General features: G+C 37.6%; 1 protein-coding gene across 1 annotated transcript in view; it reads left to right on the forward strand.

Moving 5' to 3' along the window:
• OXCT1 (3-oxoacid CoA-transferase 1) overlaps positions 1–22,174 on the forward strand; it is a 158,939-nt gene that overhangs the window by 64,996 nt on the left and 71,769 nt on the right. Inside the window, exons 8-11 of the mRNA XM_043489240.1 lie at positions 13,719–13,826; positions 15,078–15,192; positions 17,961–18,055; positions 19,737–19,785. Coding sequence (XP_043345175.1) covers positions 13,719–13,826; positions 15,078–15,192; positions 17,961–18,055; positions 19,737–19,785 — 367 coding nt within the window. The remainder of the gene's footprint in view (positions 1–13,718; positions 13,827–15,077; positions 15,193–17,960; positions 18,056–19,736; positions 19,786–22,174) is intronic.

Below are 22,174 nucleotides of genomic sequence, written 5' to 3' on the forward strand. Positions count from 1 at the left end.
GGGTGGCAAATAAACTGGCCTTTTAAATGCAACAGCCTGATAAGGCAGGAGAGAATTGGCATAGCAAATACACAAATGCAGAGGAGTATTAAAGGTATACTAAGTGGCATGGAATTAAGATCATGTGTTGCATTTAACAAAGTACACCCAGTAAAAGGGGTTTGATCTAGTGCTCAATAACCCAGAATAATCAGAAAGCTGTAGGTTAATGTGTGTACTTTGAGGTCTTTGTCGTAGAAAGAAAGAAATATTGTGCTAAATCATGTCCAGTTCTTGTGACCCTATGGACTGTAGCCTGCCAGGCTCCTCTGTCCATGGGATTTCCCAGGCAAGAATACCGGAGTGGGTTGCCATTTCCTTCTCCAGGGTATCTTCCCGACCCAGGAACGGAACTCAGGTCTCCAGCACAGCAGATTCTTTACTGCCTAAACTATGCAGGAAGAGTGATTGTAGAACATCCAGCAACTGATGTAGACTTACAACACATAAGGGCTGGAAAGAATACTAGGCATTGCTTGAGGTTCACCTGTCACATTTTAGAGATAAAATGGTCTTAAGTGGTTCATGTAAGAGCATAGTACGAGAAGGTATTCCAGCTAAAACCCAGATCTGTATCTTTTGACTCCAAATCCAGTTCTTTATTTCACAGTCTGCTATCTTCTCATTTTTTAAGGGTAGGAGACGTCAGAGAAATCATGTATGGACAAAAGCCCTTCTCTTACAAACTATTGACATCAGTAAATTGCTTTTTCTGTCAACCATAGTCATTTTTCTTTAATGGTAGGGGGGAAATTCTGCCTAAAATATCGGGGTGCTTTTTTACTTGTCATTCTTAACTTTTCAAATATGCTGTTGAGTTTCAGGGATGAGCTGTATATGCTCAGAAGACATTTTAGATGCAGGACCTTGATCAGCTTTATTCACTTTAGTTTTCAGTTAATGCTGTGAATGATTACCTCAGAGTTAGGACTAGCCCTGCTTTCCTAGTGATGACTACAGGTTAAAAATTCAATTTGTTGGAAGAAAACGGAAAACTGAAGCCAGATCAGCCTCTTTGGTACCCAACACCAAATTAAGTTTCGGAGACAAGAGTTTTGGGTGGAGTAGAAAAGAATAGCTTTATTGTTTTGACAGGCAAAGGGGGCCACAGTGAGCTAATGCCCTCAAAATTGTGTATGCCCATCTGGAGTGGGTAGTGAGAAGTTTTGTAGTAATGCTTCAAAGAGGGATGATCATCTCATGGACATTCTTCTGATGATTGGAGTCAGCGTCATCAACCTTCTGGTTCCAGCTGAGTCTGGGGTCTGTGTGCTTTTGGGAAGCACCCCATTAATTTCTGCAAATTAGTATCTGCAAAACAGCCCAAAGATATTGTTACGTATATCCTTTGGTGGGGAACCAGGAGCTTGCTCGTAGGCTGCAGTATTGTTTCTCTGACTGTTCTTTCCTCTCTTGTTTCTGCATCCCTCCCCTTTCCTAATTGCCAGCTTTTTGAATGTGTTCAGTGGAACTGTGGGGGAAGGTCATGGATGCTGAATGAAACCTATTTCCTGTAATCAAGAGATGGGAAACGCCAAAAGACTTTCCTACCCAGGATTCCCACAGGTCCTGCTCAGTATCAGAACAAGTGATGCCAGCTGTAAAAGTGATTGTCTCTGCCAGTTGCCCTAAGGGAAGAGTCATTTGATCTTAATGCTAAAATCAGAGCTGAGAATGTGATGAATATGTTTGAATGTCTTTTAGGACTTAAAGGTCTAGTTTTAGAAATTGAACTACAGAGAGGAAAGATGTTTTGAAGTTTATTTATTTTTGCACCTTATGACTATTTTTATTATACTAAATCAGAGAAAACAAACAGCATTTTAATTTTCTTAATCAAATAAACAGGGTTCAACTTTGCTTCCTGCTTCCTAAAAATGAAAGCATATTGAGAACATATAGAAGTTTAAGTGAAAAATAAAGCTCGTATTCAAAATGGCATATGCTAAACGATTTTAAATTTAGGAATTGAGTCATTCACAAACTGAATTCGAGTCACAATCCCTGTTGGGTTAAGCAGCTATTATCTGTGTTCTGGAAATGTTAAGAGTTTAGCCCAATTCTCCTTTGCAGTTTCTGTGTTAAATACTGTGTTCTTGCATTATAAAAAGCTCCAAGGATGATTAACAGGCCCCGACTGAAGGAAACAGTCTTAAAAAGTAACCTTTTAAAGTTTTAGCTGACATCACTAATAGGCAGTTTATCTGTGGCTGTAAAACCCAGCACAAACTTTTTTTCTGTCCTTGTTTCTCCATAACTCTCTTCATTGAAAATTGTTCCTAGTTAATTCTATTAATTATATCATGTCTCGCTGTTTTTCTTGGAGTATGTGATAATGGTGTAATTTTTCTTACTATTTAGATAAGGCTGGTGCTTTGAATGAATGTGTTGGAGGTATTTAATTCCTTTGGGTGGATGTTCTCATTTTAATTGTTTCTTTGGATTTGCTACAGCCTAATGTTTTCTTTTAGAAAAAGATAGGACAAATAAAATTGGATATTTATAACACTGACTGAATGTTATTAAATCACATACTTACTGAAGGTTGGCATTTTTTGGTTAAATAGAAAGTATGAAGGCAGAATGCCATCATGGTCTAAACTATCTGGATGTTGTATTAGTCAGTGGAAATGAAAATAATACTTATCATAAGCTGCATTTGAATTTGTTTAAAAAACAGTTCCATTCTACATAAACTATTAGTTTAGTCCATGAAATAAGTAATGTTTTTACTGATTTTTTTTTGATCAATTGTCCTATTAATTTTGCTGCTAGTCCCAGTTTTAATAAATTGAATTATTTTAGGTGAAGCTTTTCTCCTAATGAGTTCAAACTCATCCCATTTTCCACCTTATCCCGTGGTTTGTAAATGAGACATTGTAGGGACAAAAAACTGTTTTTTGTTTTGTAATGCAGAACATTAGGTTGAAGGTGGTTATCATAAACTCAGGTTGAACAAGAGAAGAAAGGAAGATTCTTTCATTGTTCTCTGGGTATCTTTGTCATATTGTAGTGTTTTTGCTGGTAGTTAGCTAAGCCCTTTTATTTCCTAGAAAAAATGACTAGGCTAGGTGTTACTTTAGAATATTAACTTTGATCCCTGTTTAATTTCATTCATTTAATTGGCTCATTTTATTTTTTTTTTAACCAGTAAAGGCCATTTTCTATCTTCATTGTATCAGTATTTTTTCTGGCCTTGCATCATTCTCCAGTTTGATAAATAAACTGTTTGATTTTTATACATTTTGTTCCAGATATTGTAAAATAGCTTATAAGGCACAGAAAATACACAAGATAACATCAGTTAAAGGTAGGGCTCTACAAAGAAAGAAAAGCAATGGTAGGGCTTTAAAATGGAGCAAGGACCAGACTGAAAAATTATACTGTAATAGCATGTGTAAGATATCAAATAAAAATTATAGGACTTGTTTATATAGTTAGCAGTACTTCTTATTTTTTTTAATTTATTTTTTATTTTCTATTGGAGTATAGTTGATTTGCAGTGTTGTTTTAGTTTGAGGTGTACAGCAAAGTGATTCAGTTATACATACATATATTCTTTTTCAGATTTATTTTCCCACATAGGTTATTACAGAACATTCATTTCCCTGTTGTTGTTGTTTAGTCACTCAGTTGTGTCTGACTCTTTGCGACCCCATGGACTGCAGCATGCAGGGCTTCCCTGTCCTTCACTATCTCCCAAAGTTTGTTCAAATTCATGTCCATTGAATTGGTGATGCCATCCAACCATCTCATCCTCTGTATCCGCATTCTCCTCATGCCCTCAGTCTTTCCCAGAATCAGGTCAGGGTCTTTTCCAGTGAGTTGGCTCTTCACAGCAGGTGGCCAAAGTATTAAAGCTTCAGCTTCAGCATCAGTCCTTCCAATGAATATTCAGGATTGATTTCCTTTAGGATTGACTGCTTTGATCTCCTTGCTGTCCAAGGGACTCTCAAGAGTCTTCTCCAACACCCCAATTCAGAAGCATCAATTCTTTGGCGCTCAGCCTTCTTTATGGTCCAACTCTCACATCCATACATGACTACTAGAAAAACCATAGTTTTGACTACATGGGACCTTTCTCAGCAAAGTGATGTCTCTTCTTTTTAATATGCTGTCTAGGTTTGTCATTGCTTTTCTTTCAAGGAGCAAATGTCTTTTAATTTCCTGGCTGTAGTCACTGTCCACAGTTGACTTTGGAGCCCAAGAAAATAGTCTGTCACTGTTTCCATTGTTTTTCCATCTATATGCCATGAAGTGATGGGACTGGGTGCCATGATCTTCATTTGAATGTTGAGTTTTAAGCCAGCTTTTTCACTTTCCTCTTTGACCTTCATCAAGTGTCTCTTTAGTTCCTCTTCACTTTCTGCTTTTAGGGTGGTGCCCTCTGCATGTCTGAGGTTATTGCTATTTCCCCCAGCAATCTTAATTCCAGTTTGTGATTCATTCAGCCTTGCATTTCACATGATATACTATACATAGAGGGCTTCCTCAGTGGTGCTGGTGGTAAAAAACCGTGCCAATGCAGGAGACATAAGGGACGGGGGTTCGATCCCTGGGTCTGGGAGGTACCATGGAGTAGGGCATGGCCACCCACTCCAGTGTTCTTGCCTGGAGAATCTCGTGGACGGAGGAGTCTGGCGGGCTTAGCCCATAGGGTCACAAAGACATAGAAGTTAAATAAGCAGGGTGACAATATACAGCCTTGACGTACTCCTTTCCCAGTTTGGAACCGTGTCTGTAACACGTTGTTCCATGTCTGGTTCTAACTGTTGCTTCTTAACCTTCATATAGGTTTCTCTGGAGGCAGGTAAGGCGGTCTGGTATTCCTATCTCTTTAAGAATTTCCCACAGTTTGTTGTGATCTACACCGTCAAAGGTTTTAGCATATTCAGTGAGGCAGAAGTATATGTTTTCCTGAAATTCCCTTGCTTTCTCTGTGATGCAGTGGATGTTCGCAATTTGATCTCTGGTTCCTCTGCCTTTTCTAAATCTGAAAATTCTCAGTTCATGTACTATTGAAACCTAGCTGAAGGATTTTGAACACTACCTTGCTATCATCTGAAATGATGTAAAAATTACCACACACATGTAATTGTGCAGTAGTTTGAGCATTCTTTGGCATTGTCCTTCTTTGGGATTGGAATGAAAAACTGACCTTTTCCAGTCCTGTGGGCACTGCTGAGTTTTCCAAATTTGCTGGCATATTGGGTACAGAACTTAACAGCATCATCTTTTAGGATTTGAAATAGTTCAGCTGGAATTCCATCACCTCCACTAGCTTTGTTCATAGTAATGCTTCCTAAGGCCCACTTGAATTCACACTCCGGGATGTCTGGCTGTAGGAGAGTGATCACTCCACTGTGGTTATCCGGGTCAGTAAGATATTTTTTGTATAGTTCTGTGTATTCTTGCCACCTCTTCTTAATCTCTTCTGCTTCTGTTAGGTCCTTATTGTTTCTGTCCTTTATTGGGCCCATTTTTGCATGAAATGTGCCCTGGGTATCTCTAATTTTCTTGAACAGATCTCTAGTCTTTCCCATTCTGTTGTTTTCCTCTGTGCTATACAGTAAATTCTTGATTATCTATTTTGTATACAATAGTGTATATGGTAATGCCAAACTTCTAGTTTTTCCACCCCCTTCATAGTACATGTAATTTAAAGGAAAATAATGATCAAGCGAAGTACAACTATTCTTGCTGTTAAAACTAGACAGAATTTTATCTTAGGCACCCTGTTGTTGTTTTTAATTTTTTTTAAAAATTTATTTTTTAATTGAAGGATAATTGCTTTACAGAATTTCTGTTTTCTGTCCAACATCAGCATGAATCAGCCATAGGTATACATACGTCCCTTCCCTCCTGAACCTCCCTCCCAATTTCCCTTCCATCCCACCCCTCTAGGTTGATACAGAGCCCCTGTTTGAGTTCCCTGAGATGTAATGCAAATTCCCGTTGGCTATTTGTTTTACATACGGTAGGCACCCTGTTTTAATTGGAAGGAAAAACTCTTTATAACTGTGGTGTAGGTTTTCTCCAAGAGCATACTATTCTTGGAGCATTAAAAGACTGGTTGGACTCCTTAATCATGTTTTTTTGCTCAAACTTTTGCTGAATACTTGGAGGTCATGAGCTTAAAATTGTCTTCTAAGACACAAATGGGAATGTATATGTTCAGAATTGTCTGTTGTACCCAGACCCTTGCCCCTTGACCACAGTGAGCTCAGGATGTATTCCCTGTCTCATTTAAGGTCTTGATAAAGATATTGAACAGGACAGGACCAAAGACACCAGAATGTTACCAATCCAAGGTTGCTCTGCTCATCTCACCAATAATCGGAGAGGAGTTGTTGAGGCAAGGAATATGATTTTATTCAGAAAGCTGGCAGACTAGTGTCTCCAAAAAACAATCTTATCAGAGTCTTAGGGAAGGGAGTGAGGAAGTAAAATAAAATGGTCATTAATCTTGCAATGTCTCCTGGAATGACCAGACCTGGGGAGGGGATGGGTTAATTTTTTTCCTACCTGTAGCCATCCAAGGGTAGACTGGGTCCTGAATAATAGCACTTTGGTTTAACATTCAGGCAGAGAGGCAGGCCATTCTGTATAGACAGTATCCTTTTACTGAACAAAAGCAGTGAGAAGCAAAGGTTAAAATAAAACAGATGCAGCGTTGAATCAGATTTTATTCTTCCCTGTAACAAAAGCACTAGAATAGGGGTCCTTTTCTAATGTGGGGTCTCACTGAGGCTGGAGGGTAGAAATGGGTGGATGTTTATGGACAAATCCTCCATAATCCTTAGAGGGATTTTACAGGTCAGGAAATATTTTTGTGTGTGGACAGATGTTGTAGCTTTCATCAGGTTCTTAAGCAAGTACTTGTTTCCCTCAAAGTTAAGAACCACAGTGTCAGAGGCCGCTAAGACTTTGTCAAGCCATCAAATAGTTTTGTGGTTCTTCTGTTATCTTTCTGTCTCTGCGTCAGAGCAGGCTCCCTGTTTTCTTCATTGTTGTATCTAGTAGGTGCTTAATTCATATTTGTTGATTTTAAAGTGAATGAAACCAAGTCACATTTTCTCAGTATGTCTGTAAAACTGTAGTGTGAGGGAGTTGGTCAGGTGCTTTGTGAAATCATACTGTGTGTTTTCTCTTGACTCAGCAATGCACTAGCTAGATCTGCAAATTAGTGAAGTTCACTTGGCAGGGCTTGGTGTGGGAAAAAACTTGTCCTGGGGTCTAACAATATTCTTCTCTCTGTTTATGACCTTATGGACCGTTTGTTCAATAATCTTGCCCCTGCCCCACTACGCAACATGGATCTTAGTTCCCTGATCAGGAATCGAATCCTTGCCTCCTGCAATGAAAAGTGCGTCTTCTTAACCCCTGGACCACCAGTGCTACTAAGTCACTTCAGTCGTGTCCGACTCTGTGCGACCCCATAGATGGCAGCCCACCAGGTTCCTCCCTCCCTGGGATTTTCCAGGCAAGAGTACTGGAGTGGGGTGCCAATTGCCTTCTCCGGACCACCAGTGAAGTCTCAATAATTCATTAGTGCACTCTTGTGAATAGAGCCCCAGTTTGGAAAGGAGTATATTTGCCTTTCCATACGCTGACATCTGTGCCATTTTTACTTGACTGTAATTCTGTGACCATATTTTCAGGCTCTTTAGGAATCCTGACTTGTAATTTTTGTGGGTCTACAGCCTAGAATTAATTTGGAGAATATAGGTGTATCTTCTTGGAATTCAATTCCTTCTTAGCTGTATTAGTTCTTCCCTTTTCTTCTCCCTGATGGTGAAGCCAGAAGTGAAATGGAATTGAGCTGCTGTGGTTTATTCTGTCTTCTGTCTCCAGTGGTTGTGATTACCATGTCTGAACTCCCCGTCAGCAGCAACAGAATCACCCCAGAAACCACTCTTCCATCGTCTTTAGTATTTGGATATGACTCACCTCATTATAATTTGTACTTTTTGATCTACCTGTTAAAGTTTCACGTGACCTCCTTTTGTCTTAGGACATGTGTGTCTCTCTTTTGTATGAGCTTTTTTTTTTAAATTGAAGTGTAGTTGGTTTACAACGTTGTGCTAGTTTCTGCTGGATAGCAAAGTGACTTAGTTGTATGCATATGTTCATTCTTTTTTATATTCTTTTCCATTATGCTTTATTTCAGATTGGATATAGTTCCTAGTTCTATACAGTAGGACCTTGCTGTAATAGTTTGCATCTAAATGTAATAGTTTGCTTCTATTAACCCCAAACTCCCAGTCCATCCCCCCTCCCTTCCTTCTCCCCTTGGCAACCGCAAGTCCATTCTGTATGTCTGTGAGTCTGTTTCTGTTCTTAGATAGCCTTTTTAAAATACGAGAAGACACATTGCTATCCATGTTATCATATTCTTTCTTTGTATACCGTGTTCTCGTTGTCAAGATGGTCCATTTTCATACTGTCAGAATGGGGGTTTTGAGCGCCTTACACCCCTCATAGGCTTCTATTATTTACAGTTTCTGACCTCTTGATCCTGATCTTTGTTTTTATCCTCTCAACTTTTCAAAATCTACCTCCCTTCAAAAACCAGGATACGTTTTTGTGTACATCTAAGATTCAGTTCCTGGCTTATTACAAATTCCAATTTTACATTGTCACTTTCTTTCAGGGTTTCCATCATTTCTACTTTACCAAGGAATTTATCTTTATTGGTTAAAAGTCCAGAATCGTGGTTTCTCTCACTGTTTCATTCTGAAAAATAGAACTTGTCAGAAGGCAATATCGAATTTATCAGAAGAATATGATGAACAGAAGATGTTCTAATAATTGACATTTTCCATGATATCACCCTTTTATATCACTGTCTTGTTTCTGAGCCAGTTTTGTCATTTCTGTTAAAAAATATGCCATCTACATCTTTAGTTTGGTGAGCACGCTTGATTATATGGCCTTTAGTGTGATATTCTTTCTCCTTTTAAAGTCACTTTAAATACATTTTGTCACATCATTGCTAGGTCATTGGCTTCCCAGGCTTGTGCCTGTTTTCGGGACATACCTTGTGCCTTTGAGCTTATTGTCACCCGACATTGGAGGATGCCCATTGGTGTTAGACATTCAATGACTGTGCAGTTATATTTACAGCTGTTTGTAAGGTTGCAGTTTCATTAGTAGCCACTCATCTTTTCAGTTTTTGTGCCTTTCTATAAAGACATCTAAAACCCCATGTATTTTTCCAGACCTTTTCAGCTTTCATGCCATTTTCTATTATATTTTTGTAGTATTTTTAAGCTCCCTTGCATGGAGCTTAAGAAGCTATGCACCTTCTTGATCCTTTGGATGTTTTTTCTCTGTAGGATTTGTGGGGAAGGATGCCCTTCAGGCCAGCCCTCCTTTTGCTCCACATTTCCTCTTTCTCTTCCCCTTTTTTTGGGTTAAAGTAGTATATAGAACACCTCTGCATCTTCTAAATTTTTCTGTTATTGCTCATTGCTTCCCTTCTCCATTTTTCTAGTCTTTCAAGGCTTCTTTTTTTTCTAATTTGGGTGCTGGTGGTGTTTTTTTTTTTTTTTTTTTTTTTTTTCTAGCCATTGTTGCTTGTTATTTGCTTTTTAAGTTTTCTGATAAGAGAAGAATATTCATCCTAAGTCTTTCTGAAGGCTAAGATGACTCAGGAATAAAATCTGCAGTGTGATTCCTCCCCTTCCTCCCACCTCAGACTTGACTTTATTTCATATGGTGAAGTTTGCAGCTGTGCAGCTTTTTCCACGAACAGCCTTCAGGGTTGGGCACACTTTTGTGGCTATAACCGACTGAGGTTGTCACTAAAATAAAATAAGAAATAAGGAGGTTATTGCCTTGCTGCTCCTCTGTTACATTACCTGAGATATAAATAATGTTTGCCAAGGAAAAACAGAAACACTGTCACCAGGAGATGAATTCTTACCCTTCCCCGAGCTTTAAAATAAATTTTTGCAGAATTATAAAGTGGGAAGGGTGTAGGGCAGAGAAAGCAACCTTTTAAAACAAAGTTCAAATCAATAATAATTAACATTCGCTGGCCTCTCTTTTCCTGCTAATAACTGAAGACAAGTACTAATTAGAAAAGCCTCAAGTGTCTGGATTTCTGGATGTACCAGATGGCTGCATGAGAACTATGCATCGTGCCAGGGAGAAGCCTGGGTTGCTCTTAGCTACCGCCTCTCCTCCATTTTGATCTTGTCTGAGGATCCTTAAACATGCCCATCACTGTACACTGAGGCTTTTTCTTTGTTCTTTCTTCTCTTGTCTTACCCACTTCTGGTTTCAGGAGGTACATTTCTGCCATGCTTAGTGAGTGCTCTTGTAAGCTTTTATTTTTACTTCTTCTTTAACAAATTCTTTTCTTTTCAGATTTCCTTTGACTCTTATGCTTTTGTCTGATCTCACCAGATCCTTCCCTCTCTCCCCATTTGTTCTTTTTCAAGATCACCCAAAATGAGCACAGAACTCATCAGTTGCTATCATTAATATAGTTCTGCCTCTTCATTTTTTTTTTTTTTTTTGGTAAACTCTTTTCACAGATTGTCTGAAAACATATGTTTTCTTCTTTGGGTTTGTACTTCAAATATTTTCTTCCTCTGTGATTAACTCTGCTAACCAACTCTGAGAAAGCTTTGATTTTTGTATAGAAATTTTCAATCCTGTTGAGTGTTGATATTGTTTTGACAAATGCTGCCCATGCGTTTTCGACAAGATGAAAATCATTCCTATTAGTATGACAAAGCCTGGAACTGATTACGCTTAACTAGATTCTTGCTTTTCATTGGAGTTGTTTTACTGGGACATATTCTTTCACTTCATTTGTTGTGAAAGTCATGATAAAGTTGCCCTTGGTAAAGAAAACTGGTCTTGATTTGGTGTTTTTTTTGTCAGAACTTTCTCTGATGGAACCCAGAAGAAAGTAGAGATTGGTTGCCATCAATATGTTTGGCTAAGTGAGAAGTATGACTTCTTTTCTTTCCCCATGTGTTTCTTGCTTCTGCTGAAGGGTCTTGCAGGGAAACCAGTTAGGAAGCTGATGCAGTAATTCAAACAAGAGCTAAGAGGGCCTGATCTTTTGGAACAACATAAGGCAGTGAGAATAATTTGCATTTTCTTAAAAAATGTAAACAAAAAGTTTTTTTAACTTAAATTTCATAATGTTGTAAATGTTTTTAGAGTTTAGAAACCACAGTTTTTAGGGCTCTATTTTCTTTTTAACATTTCCTTTTGATATATAGCTAACAAAGCAATTTATCACATCCTCCACTTATGTATTTCCTAGTTTTGGAAAGCATCTACTTGATGTTTATTGCAACTTAAAAAAAAAAAAAGTGCATGTTTTTCACCTCTTGATTATAAAAGTAAAATTAAACAGAAATAACTTGTACTGTCACCTAAGGATAAAAACTAACATTTCAGTACTAGTTTCCTTTGGTTTATCCTCTTAGTTTTTGTAGCTATGTAAATAATTGTTTGAGCCAATATATTAGTCTCTCAGTCGTGTCCAACTCTGTGATCCCATGGACTGTAGCCCACCAGGCTCCTCTGTCCATGGAATTCTCCAGGCGAGATTACTAGAATGGGCTGCCATTCCCTTCTCCAAGGGATCTTCCCAACCCAGAGACTGAACCCGATACCATATATATTTTAGTGTTATTCTACTGTTGATCCTTTAGGTTGTTCCCAACTCCATTTTTTTAAAAATGTGTGTGTGTGTGTTTCTGGCTGCCCTGAGTCTTCAATATTGCTGTGTGCAGGCTTTCTCTAGTTGCGACATGAGGAGGGCTGTGCTGTAATTGCCCTGCGGTGGCCTCTCTTGCTGTGGAGTATGGGCTCTAGGTTCGCAGGCTTAAGCAGTTGTGGCTCAGAGCACTGGCTCAGTAGTTGTGGCTCCCAGGCTTAGTTGCTCCATGGCATGCGGGGTCTTCCTGGACCAGGAATTGAAACTGTGTTCCTTGCCTTGCAGGCGGATTCTTGAACAGTAGATCACCAGGGAAGCCCCAACTCAATGTTATTTTAACAAATGCTGTGGCCAGTATTTTCATGAATAGTAAATCTTCACACATATCCTCAGTATAATGGCTTCATTTATATCCTTAGAATAATATCCTCAGGATACATTTTTTAAAGTCAAGAATTTCTTTGAAGGCTTGAGTTGAATAAGTGTAAAATTTGAATGAACCCTAATGGATGAAATTTCTGGCTTGTTGAAGAAGTGGAAGTAATGCTTAGTTGCTCTGCATTTCCTATATCCACCTCCTGTTTACCTGATCCCTGCCTTGGTTTCAGTAGATTAAAAAAGAATCAATATGCAGGAGGCCTAATAACCTGATGGATATGTAAAAAGTGAGGGCTATGTTCTTGATATATCAGAGTATAGAGAAATTTGGAGGAAAAGATACAGAGCACAGTGATGGGGAGCCCCTTGCCTCCCCCTGATTCATTCTCAAATGAATATTAGATACACATCTCTACTCACTGTTTCATTTTTGGATTCCCACATGTTTACTCACTCTTCCTTGGACTTTTTTTTTTTGATCAGAGAAGATGGTTTTTATGTACCATGACCTGTTTTTTTATTCAGCTATTTGAGAGCTATGCATGATAATGAAATTGACTCTTGTTAATCCCCATTATTCTTTCATTATGGGAAGAGTATGATTTGGGCATAGATGGTAGAAGAGCATAAAGAGGGGTGCTTAACCTCAAAAACTTCTGAAGAGTTCCATTACTAGTTTAGGAGACAAATACAATACAACTCCCTTTGTACCAGTCATTTCCTTTGCAGATAGTTCTTTGCTTTGGGTATGACATCTATTAAACTGAGTACTCTCAGTCTTCAAGATTAATATTTTTTCTTGGCACCAGAAAGATAATTTTTTGATCTCAGCGATGTTGATCTTAGTTTTTCTTGATCCTTTTTACTCTGAGGGTTTTTTTTAATGTTGATATAAAAAATTATTTATTTTGTCCTTTTTAAAAATGAGTTTTAAAGTAGCAGACTGACTTGGGACATTTGGTATTGCTATAAAGTACCCTTTTGCTCTATGAATAACTTTAATTTTTAGAATTTCTAGTTGTTAATATTTTCTTTTTCAAATTTCCATATTGAAATTAATGATCAATCTTAAAGTAAAATTATTTCAGCAATTGCAGTTCTATCACGATCCTAGGAAGCTAATAACAGGAATAATTAAAAATGGTTACAAATAGCATTTGTGTCTATATTTAAAAAGCAATTGACCAAGCAGATGTTGGTACAGATTTTTGTCTTTGATATGATAAATTTCCATTAATTTTGAAAATCTGGGTTTAAGGGATGTGCTTTCAAATTTTGCATAGTTGAGCTGCAATTTGTGAAAGTTCAAGCAGCTGTACTGACAAACGTTTGACAAATTTGTAGCTGAGGCTGTTTTAAGCAAAGTTCTAGAACTTTATGTTCAGGCCATGTATTTGAATTTCTTCTCTTTTTGTGGGTCTAGAAGTTTGTGTATATGTATGTATGTGTGTATTCTTTCTCTCTGATGTATATGTATATTTGTATTATATACATATATATTTTACATTGTGTGTCCAACCTAAGTTGGAGGTAAAGATGCATATTCTTCATTTTTTTAATAAAAATATTCAATTTAAACTCTCATTTAATTTAAAATATTTTTCTCTTTGCGTAGGTTGAAGAAATTGTCGATATTGGATCATTTGCCCCAGAAGACATTCATATTCCTAAGATTTATGTACATCGCCTTATAAAGGGAGAAAAATATGAGAAAAGAATTGAGGTAATTGACTTACCTTGTTTGTCAGTATTTATGGATCTGACTGTCAAAGAGATGTGTCCCTGGAGCTATTCCAGATGATAAGGAATTAAAGCTGAATAGGAAGTCTTGCTTTGAATCTTAATAGAAGCTTCTCATGTGTCCATCTTGAGGGGATGTCTGTGTGTCTAGCTGAGCAGTGTCTTGTGTTTACGACATGTATATCTCTAAGTTACATGATTCTCTAGACTTTGTCTTACAGGCTTTTGTAACTGTTCTGATTTATAATGCAGAGTTTCGGATGGCTGTCCTGCAGGATGGAGAACAATAAGCAGGTCTTTGGTTGCCTTACCCCTGCTGGACTCTTAGTGTTTGAGTGTTCAGAGCTAGCTATCTTGATGTCTTTGCATGTTTTCCCACAAGTGTTGGGCTCTGGGCAGGTGGTGGATAGATATGAGATCATGGTAAGGAGAGGCTATGAGGAGCATTGGAGGTATATACTAAGGCTACTGAGAGGATGAAGATCAGCTGGATCAGAGTCAATATTAAGATTCAGAAATGTGTAGGGATCAGCAACAGAATAGACAAGCAGTAAGAGACCAGAGATTCAGAGATGCCCTCTACCTGTTGACATCAAACAGGAAGACACTGCAATCTAAAACTAATGTCAGGGGCCAGGGATCAAAAAGAGGACATTTGCAAACAGGGACCAGAGTCTGTGTCAAGGAGATCTAGTGATGGAAATAGTTTTCTGGCTGGTTTCTGGATATTTCTAAGATTTCTGTGATGCACTTATAGCAAAACCAGTCTCGACTCTGCAGGTGGAAATAGGCGATTGGCAGCAGCAATACTTGGTAAACACATTCTGACAGCCCCACAAAAACACAGTTGAAAGGTCTGTTTGTTTTCTTTGTTCCAGCTGCACCCCTGAGCACCTGAGGAGAGTTCAGTTGTAGGACTCTGAAGGGTGACAGTAGTAGCACTCAGTGTGACAGTGCGGAGGAATTACTCGCTTCAGAGATAGAACAAGTGTATCTTCCTCTTCAAACAAACCTGACCTTTCAGTTACTTCCTAAAGAATTATTTCTGTCATCAGGTGTCATCCATGTTACTCTTCTTTTGTTAAAAAAAACCGTCTATATTATATTGCAGATTTGCTTCCTGTTAGTAATGGGGGAGAGTTAAAATTTTTTCCAATACAGTTTCGTATTTCAGCAGTAATAAAATAAAAGGCATACCTCAACCATGAATAATTTACTTCTGTTTATTTTAAAGCGTTTATCAATCCGGAAAGAGGAAGATATAAAAGCCACATCTGGTAAACCTGGAGATAATGTCAGGGAACGTATCATCAAGCGGGCAGCTCTTGAATTTGAGGATGGCATGTATGGTATCCTTTATTCCTTCTGCAGCTGAGCAAAGACCTAGCCCTTTTTACATATTCATCAGGTTACTAGACTTCCTGCATAGGGATTCTTTTCTAGTCCATTGTAACTTCTAAAGCAATTGATCAGTTTTTACAAAATGTGGCATATAACCTAAAGATATAAAGATAAATGAAATTGAAATTATAATTCTTTTACCTTCTTGAAGCAAAATAGTGACTGAAAATTTGCTTAGCTATTCTCTGATATACAGTGAATTTCAGTTCAATTTGGCATTTGGCTAAAGTTAATTGGGAAAAGAGATTACCCAAGATGAAGGTTTAAATTCTCAGAAGTACTAGTTGTAACCAATGCTATTTGCTTTCTCTGTGTTCTGACATTTAGGTACTCATTTGAAACATGAGATCCAGTTTCTTAACAGCCTCTTGTTTCCCATGACAAAGATCCCTGTGAGTGTACCCTTTTATGTCTGATGTTTTGTAGTCAATGAATGATTCAAATTCTGCTTTAGATACTTCGTTAAGAAAGGGGTAGATAAAGTGTTTGGATTTTGAATGTGTTTAAATGTCAGTGAGTCTGTTTGCCGGTTTGCTAATTTTCGAGACGTTAACCATTGAACTATATAATACAAATAATATTATATATACATTCAAATAATGTATGATGAGGTAAGTATTTGTGGAATGGTGAATACAGTAAAGCCAGACTTAAAGTCCCGGCAGGAGGTGGAAACATGACACGTGCGTCCGTTCCCTGAACTCCCTCTAGCCCACAAGAGCCTTATTCAGACTGATACTGACCGGGAAGACTCCCTTTTTTTTACTTTCTTCTTACCTCCATCACTTCACTTTTTTTTTTTTAACCTTTCAGTTTATGCATTGGTTTATGGTGGGAATTCACACAGGGAAGAGAATATTATAGTGCCTCCTTTTTCAGCTCCCATATCAGCAAGATACAGAGTCAACCAAATTGGCTGAGCAGATGAAAGCTTGTCTGTGGGTTTTCTTTTTACCTCCAGTCAACTGGTTTACCACTGGCATTTTAACACTGACTATATGATAACTCTGATTTTAGATGTATTAGCTTCTCTTCTAGATATCCTTTATTCACTGTCATTGTGTTGCCTATGAAAAATATTTGCAAGTCAGTTCATATAATGGTCTTTCCACAGCACCTACTCTTTTTCAACCCAAATTGCATGGACTTTTTTCTCCCTGGTATTTGACTCACTAAATAATATTAAAGAACTGAAAATTGCAGCATATGATAAGAGAGTTGAAGTATAAAACTTGTAATTTGGATTGCCCTTTCTTGAAAATAACCTGCTTATAATGGAATCAGTACCTCAATGTGTTACATGTATCACTGTGAGAAACACAATTAACTCTACGCTAGATGGTTTGGTAGGACGTAATCCAAGTAGCTATCATCGTAGTTTCATAGACTCACTATGTTCACTGGAGGTGACCTGGCACATTGGGTTGTTTTGCTGGCCCTTGTAGTTTACAATATGGTACCATGTATAAACTTTATCTTTTCTGGCCTTGATTCTTAAAGCACTCCCTGTTATTAGAATCTCATCAGAGTGCTGTTATTCTTTAATTCTGTAAGAGTCTATGGTGTGCAGTAGTGGACAGCATGGACAGCAGTTCCAGACAGTGTCAGTTGTTTTTTTTCTTTTGGGCTGTGCTGCATAGCTTGTGGGATCTTAGTTCCCCGACCAGGAATCAAGCCCAGGCCCACAGCAGTGAAAATGCCAAGTCCTAACCACTGGATGCCAGAGAATCCCCACAATCAGTATTTCTGATCTGGTCAGCTGCTTTGATCTTAAGAGGCAAGATCAAATTCACACCACAGCATACAAGTCAGGACTTTGATCATCTGAAGACGGTTTAATAGCCTCAGTTAGCTCTTTAAAAAAAAATTGATTGAAGTTTAGTTGACTTGCAGTGTTGTATTTAATTTCTACTGTACAGCAGAGTGACTCAGTTATGCATACATAGATTCTTTTGCAGATTATTTTCCGTTATGGTTTGTCATAGGATGTTGAGTACAGTTCCCTGTGCTGTACAGTAGGGCCTTGCTTTTTATCCATTCTGTGTATAATAGTTGGCATCTGCTAATCCCAGTCAGGTAGCACTTTGATGCTGTAGCATAGCTTCTTTTTAATAGATGGTCTCAGATGTATTCACTGAAACTTAGGCATCCCCACCATCCTCTTTATGTCTTAGAGAAATTTCAGTTACCAATGGATGTTATTACAGTGACCCAAAGGAATCCATACAATTTAGGTAGACATTTTGGTGTTGTCAGAAAACTTTGTTAAAATTCAAACACAGAAGCCCCTTATAGAATATTTTAATCATCTTTAGTCTCAGTTGGAGTTTCAAATAGTGAAAAATGCTTTTAAACAAAGCTCAGGCCGTGTTATATCAGTCAGCAGTCATAGTACATATATCATAATACATTAGTCCTAATACATAGTATATAAGTCATAATACAATCTAAAAGTTTGCTAAATGTATCTTACAATAAACATGACCTTTTGATTAGTTTTCTTAAGCCACTACTTTGATATCTGCATGGTGAAAGCTGTGATTATTTGAGAGATTTTGTTTTTGAAAAAATTACAAAATAGTACCTAGAAAGTGGTGGGAGAATACATTCAGAAAAAGTGCCTTTAAACACTTCCGTGCAGGTTTATTCATGTAGAAGATTTATGACATAATCTCTCTACCTTCTGTATGTTGGACCTTAACATCTTTTATTCCAGCCAATTTGGGTATAGGAATACCACTTCTGGCCAGCAACTATATCAGCCCCAATATGACTGTCCATCTGCAGAGTGAAAACGGAGTCCTGGGTTTGGTAAGATAGAAATTAAAGCTTTATTTATCCAGTCTCGATGGAAAATGAGATATTTTATATAGTGCAGTTTTCTTAGAATTGTTAGCTTAGATTTTCCAATCTTATTTTTCTTTCTCTTTATCCTCATAATAAAATGTTAAACTTTTCCCATAAAGTGGTAGTACTTACGAACATGTCCTGTCATATTTTATGGAGTAGATGGTAGTTTCCCGACTCCATGAGCTTTTCAATTGCTCCTCATTTATCACTGTATGAGCTTCCATCTCCCCTATTACACCCACTTCAGAGACCTCACACCAGCCTATTCAGGTACACTATTATTAACCTATGTGTGATTGCACAAGATAATGAAGGTTATTAATTCTACATTAAATAAAAATCAGCAAATCTCAGCATGAGAAACTGAAGAGTAATATTTCTATTGATCCTTTAGAACAGGACATTTTTTGACAGTTGGCTAATTCAAAAAGTTCTCATGTGATAATCATTTTGAGGCCATGTTGTTCAAAGGGTAGAATTTTCCCTTTCTCAAGAATAACTTTTCAAATGGGCTCAATATTCTCATAGAATTTGACCATTCCTTTTATTTTAGTATTTATTTAACATAAAATTAAATACTTTAGCTCCCTGAATAACTTTTATTTACTTATTAATTATGACAGAGATTACTTATAGTCTGACAATTTATAATATTCCTAATCTTTTATTGTTTCTCGGTAGATCTTAACTGTTAATGCAGTACAAATCATACATATGGAAAATGTATATCCAGCATTTAAAATATAAATTATGGTCATGAGCATGTAGTTGATTTTGATTGAGGCAATGATTGTGACCGTTTTTGAGAACACAAAAATGGTAATAGTCTGGATAAAAACAGATTCATACTGCAAAGACTTACATTTTTCAAGTTCCTTTGAGATTATCTAGAGTAACCAGATCCCTCATTTTGAAGACAAGGGAAATAAGTTGATATGCGTAACTATGATCACTGTCTAAAGAAAATTTTACACAGGTCTAAAACATTAGTTACCATTTCAGTTTATTTAAAGAATACATTTTTTATCCCATTTTTAAAAAGTATGTTAAAGTTTCAGAGCCACTATTTCCTCTTTTTTGGCTCTAACTTAGACCTTTTCTTTTCTCTTTTTCTATTTCCTCTCTTTTAGTTTAATATATGTTATGTCATGAAACTGCTCACCCTATTCAAGTTATTAGAGATGGTTTATAAAAATACATAAAAAATAAAAACAGGATTACCAGTCAAAGGGAAAGTAAGGGCATCAAAAAGATGAGACTTGCTTCTTCAGATCCTTCTAGCCCAATAAAGTAGCCATTTAGTTTGTATTCATTGATACACTATAGCATAGACCGCATAGTAGATACTAAATAATTACTTTTTTATTGACCTGTATTTCCAATAGCTTAACATTTCTTTCAGACTTGGTAGTTTGAAGAAACTATTTTTCACTTACCGGATCACACTTATTAGCATAGAAAAGACTAATCAATGTGAGAAACAGAGCCATGAAAACATCCGGATTACTTTGAAAACGTTCACCTCAAGTCTTTTCCATAATCATTTCCTGAGGTTTTAAACGAAGTTGTTTGCATTAAAGTTTTAGTGTGTGATTCAGTGAGAAACTTCTTTTCCTAACTGGATGTGTGCTTTATTTGACAGGGTCCATACCCATTAAAAAATGAAGTTGATGCAGATCTAATCAATGCAGGTAAAATAACTCATTACATGGGCTTCCAGCATTTTCCTTTGCTATTAGTCTCGTTCTCTGCCAAATGGTATTAGAGTAAGGAGTTGGGCTTGATTCTTTGATGTTTCCTGGAGAATATGCACTGTGCTTTACATGGAGGAGGCGAAAGAAGCCTTCCCACTGTCATCTTGGTCTGCTTGCCCATCAGAGGTCTCCCGTATGTAGGGCAGAGTAAGATATAGGAGAAACTGCAGGAGGGGCTACATGAAATGGCAGGAGCTTTGGTGGGCCAATCAGGCGCCATCCTGACTGTGCACAGAGAATGCTCTCAGGTGGGGTAACGAGGAGAATTAAAGGAAAGGGTAGTTTACAGGGTGTCAACAGGGTTAAGGCAAGCCAGAAAGAATGTGGAAGGTACCACAGGGAGTTTTTATCACCCTTGGGCCTTAAGGGGCAGCTGTGGGAGAGGGTCACCAGACTGGAACCAGGGTCTTTGTGGGGGAACACAACCATCTTGCAGAAAGACTCCCTTTCTCACCCTGCTCCTTGCTCTGTCTCCTGCTTGTGCCTCCACTTGGCTGACCCCAGGCCGAACTATATCTGTCTTCTCATGATGAGAAGGTGGGAAGTGGATCCATGGTAGCAGCCAAAACCAAGACCTGGGGCTCTGGGGTTTTTGTCATGGGTGATACGTTCTGTCCTCTAATCCAGGGGTCCCTGACCACTAGGATCCAATACCTGATGATCTGAGGTGGAACTGATGTAATAATAATAGAAACAAAATGCACAATATAGGTAATATGCTTGAATAATCCTGAAATCTTCCCTCTACCCTCTGGTCCATGGAAAAATCGTCTTCCACGAAACTAGTCTCTAGTGCTCAAAAGACTGGGGATTGCTGCTCTAATTGACATCAGAGTTAGGAGTTGTTTGTTGATTAGTTGCTAAGTTGTGTCCAACTCTTTTGTGACCCCATGGACTGTAGCCGGCCAGGCTCCTCTGTCCGTGGGAGTTCCCAGGCAAGAATGCTGGTTAATAGAGCATCCTTCAAAACTTCAAGGGTACTTAAGGATGTACTCTGCTACTCATTGCAATCTAGTGATATAGGTGATAAATAGAGTTTCTTTGATTTGGGAACTCTAGCCTGTCTTCTCCTATGTTCTGGTATTTATATGCTTTGCCTTTTATTATTAGCCTTTTATTTGAGTGGGACAGAGAGTCACACATTGCAGCAGCTTGGAGGAGGAGGAAAAACAGGTCAGACCTTTTGACCTCCATCACTGCCCATACTTGAGGCAATACTGCCACCGTGTTGGAGATAAAGATTTTCCTTAGAATGGAGCTTCCCATAAGAAGCTAATTTTTATATTCCAGCATGATTTTCTTTATCCTTCTTTTACTCCTATTCACTCTATCCCCACAAAAGTATAATTCTTACTTTGTGTTCAAAAATAGTATGTGTAAATTTCTGAAGAGAAGCAACAGGAACTGAATATAAAGGCCAGCTGCCAAGTAGAATTAATGTTTAATACTTAGGATTTTTGGAAGTAAAACAGCTTCTGGTTGAATAGTTGAATTAGTTAACACGACTTAACTCTGAAAGGCGCAGTGTGATAAAGCAATGACATTTAACCAAGGCTGTGATTTAATTGTACTGTACCCCTTAGCAATAACTCATTGATCTGTGAAAATATTTGCTGCTTGGTTTAATTAATTTATGATGTTAGTGAGTTATTTGCAAAATGAATAACTCCATTTTCCAAATTTCAGGCTTGAGCTCATAAAACCCACTTTCTTTGGAAAGTAGTTAATCTTTTCAGTGACATCATTGGAGAGTAGACATTTCTGATTCCATTGAGCTTAAAAGTAGCTCAATCCTAATGAAGCCACCAGTTTTAGATTTCAACTTCTGAAATACCGTATATAATCTTAAAGTACTTTGTAAAACCAGAATTCATTGCTTTTGGGAAGCCAGGCTGCAAATCAGTTTAATAGTATTCTATCTCTTTCATCAAAGTCCTTTTTGGGATTTATGGTGCTTTTGCCTTTGGAGCTAAGTTAGAGGGGAAATACTTTGAACTCCAGAACCCAGAATATAAATTGATGATTTCCTCAACTCCCCAAGTTTGGACATAACCTGGAAGATTAGCCCATTGTTTGTGTTTATTTGAAAGGATTTTCATAGAACTCCATTAGAACAAAGAAAGTTATGTTTCTGGGCATAAAAAGTGTATTAAAATAATAATTAGAACTATTTCTAAGAATACTTTTTTCTAAATAATTTTATATGGTTATGTAACAATGAATGACCACTTGTATAGAACCACATAGTTTACAGCATATTTTTTCACATATATGATCAATATATCATTTGAGCCTCAAGTGAAAACTTTTTATACATGTTGGGAAA

The sequence above is a fragment of the Cervus canadensis genome, chromosome 16 (assembly GCF_019320065.1).
Source record: "Cervus canadensis isolate Bull #8, Minnesota chromosome 16, ASM1932006v1, whole genome shotgun sequence".
NCBI lineage: Eukaryota > Metazoa > Chordata > Mammalia > Artiodactyla > Cervidae > Cervus > Cervus canadensis.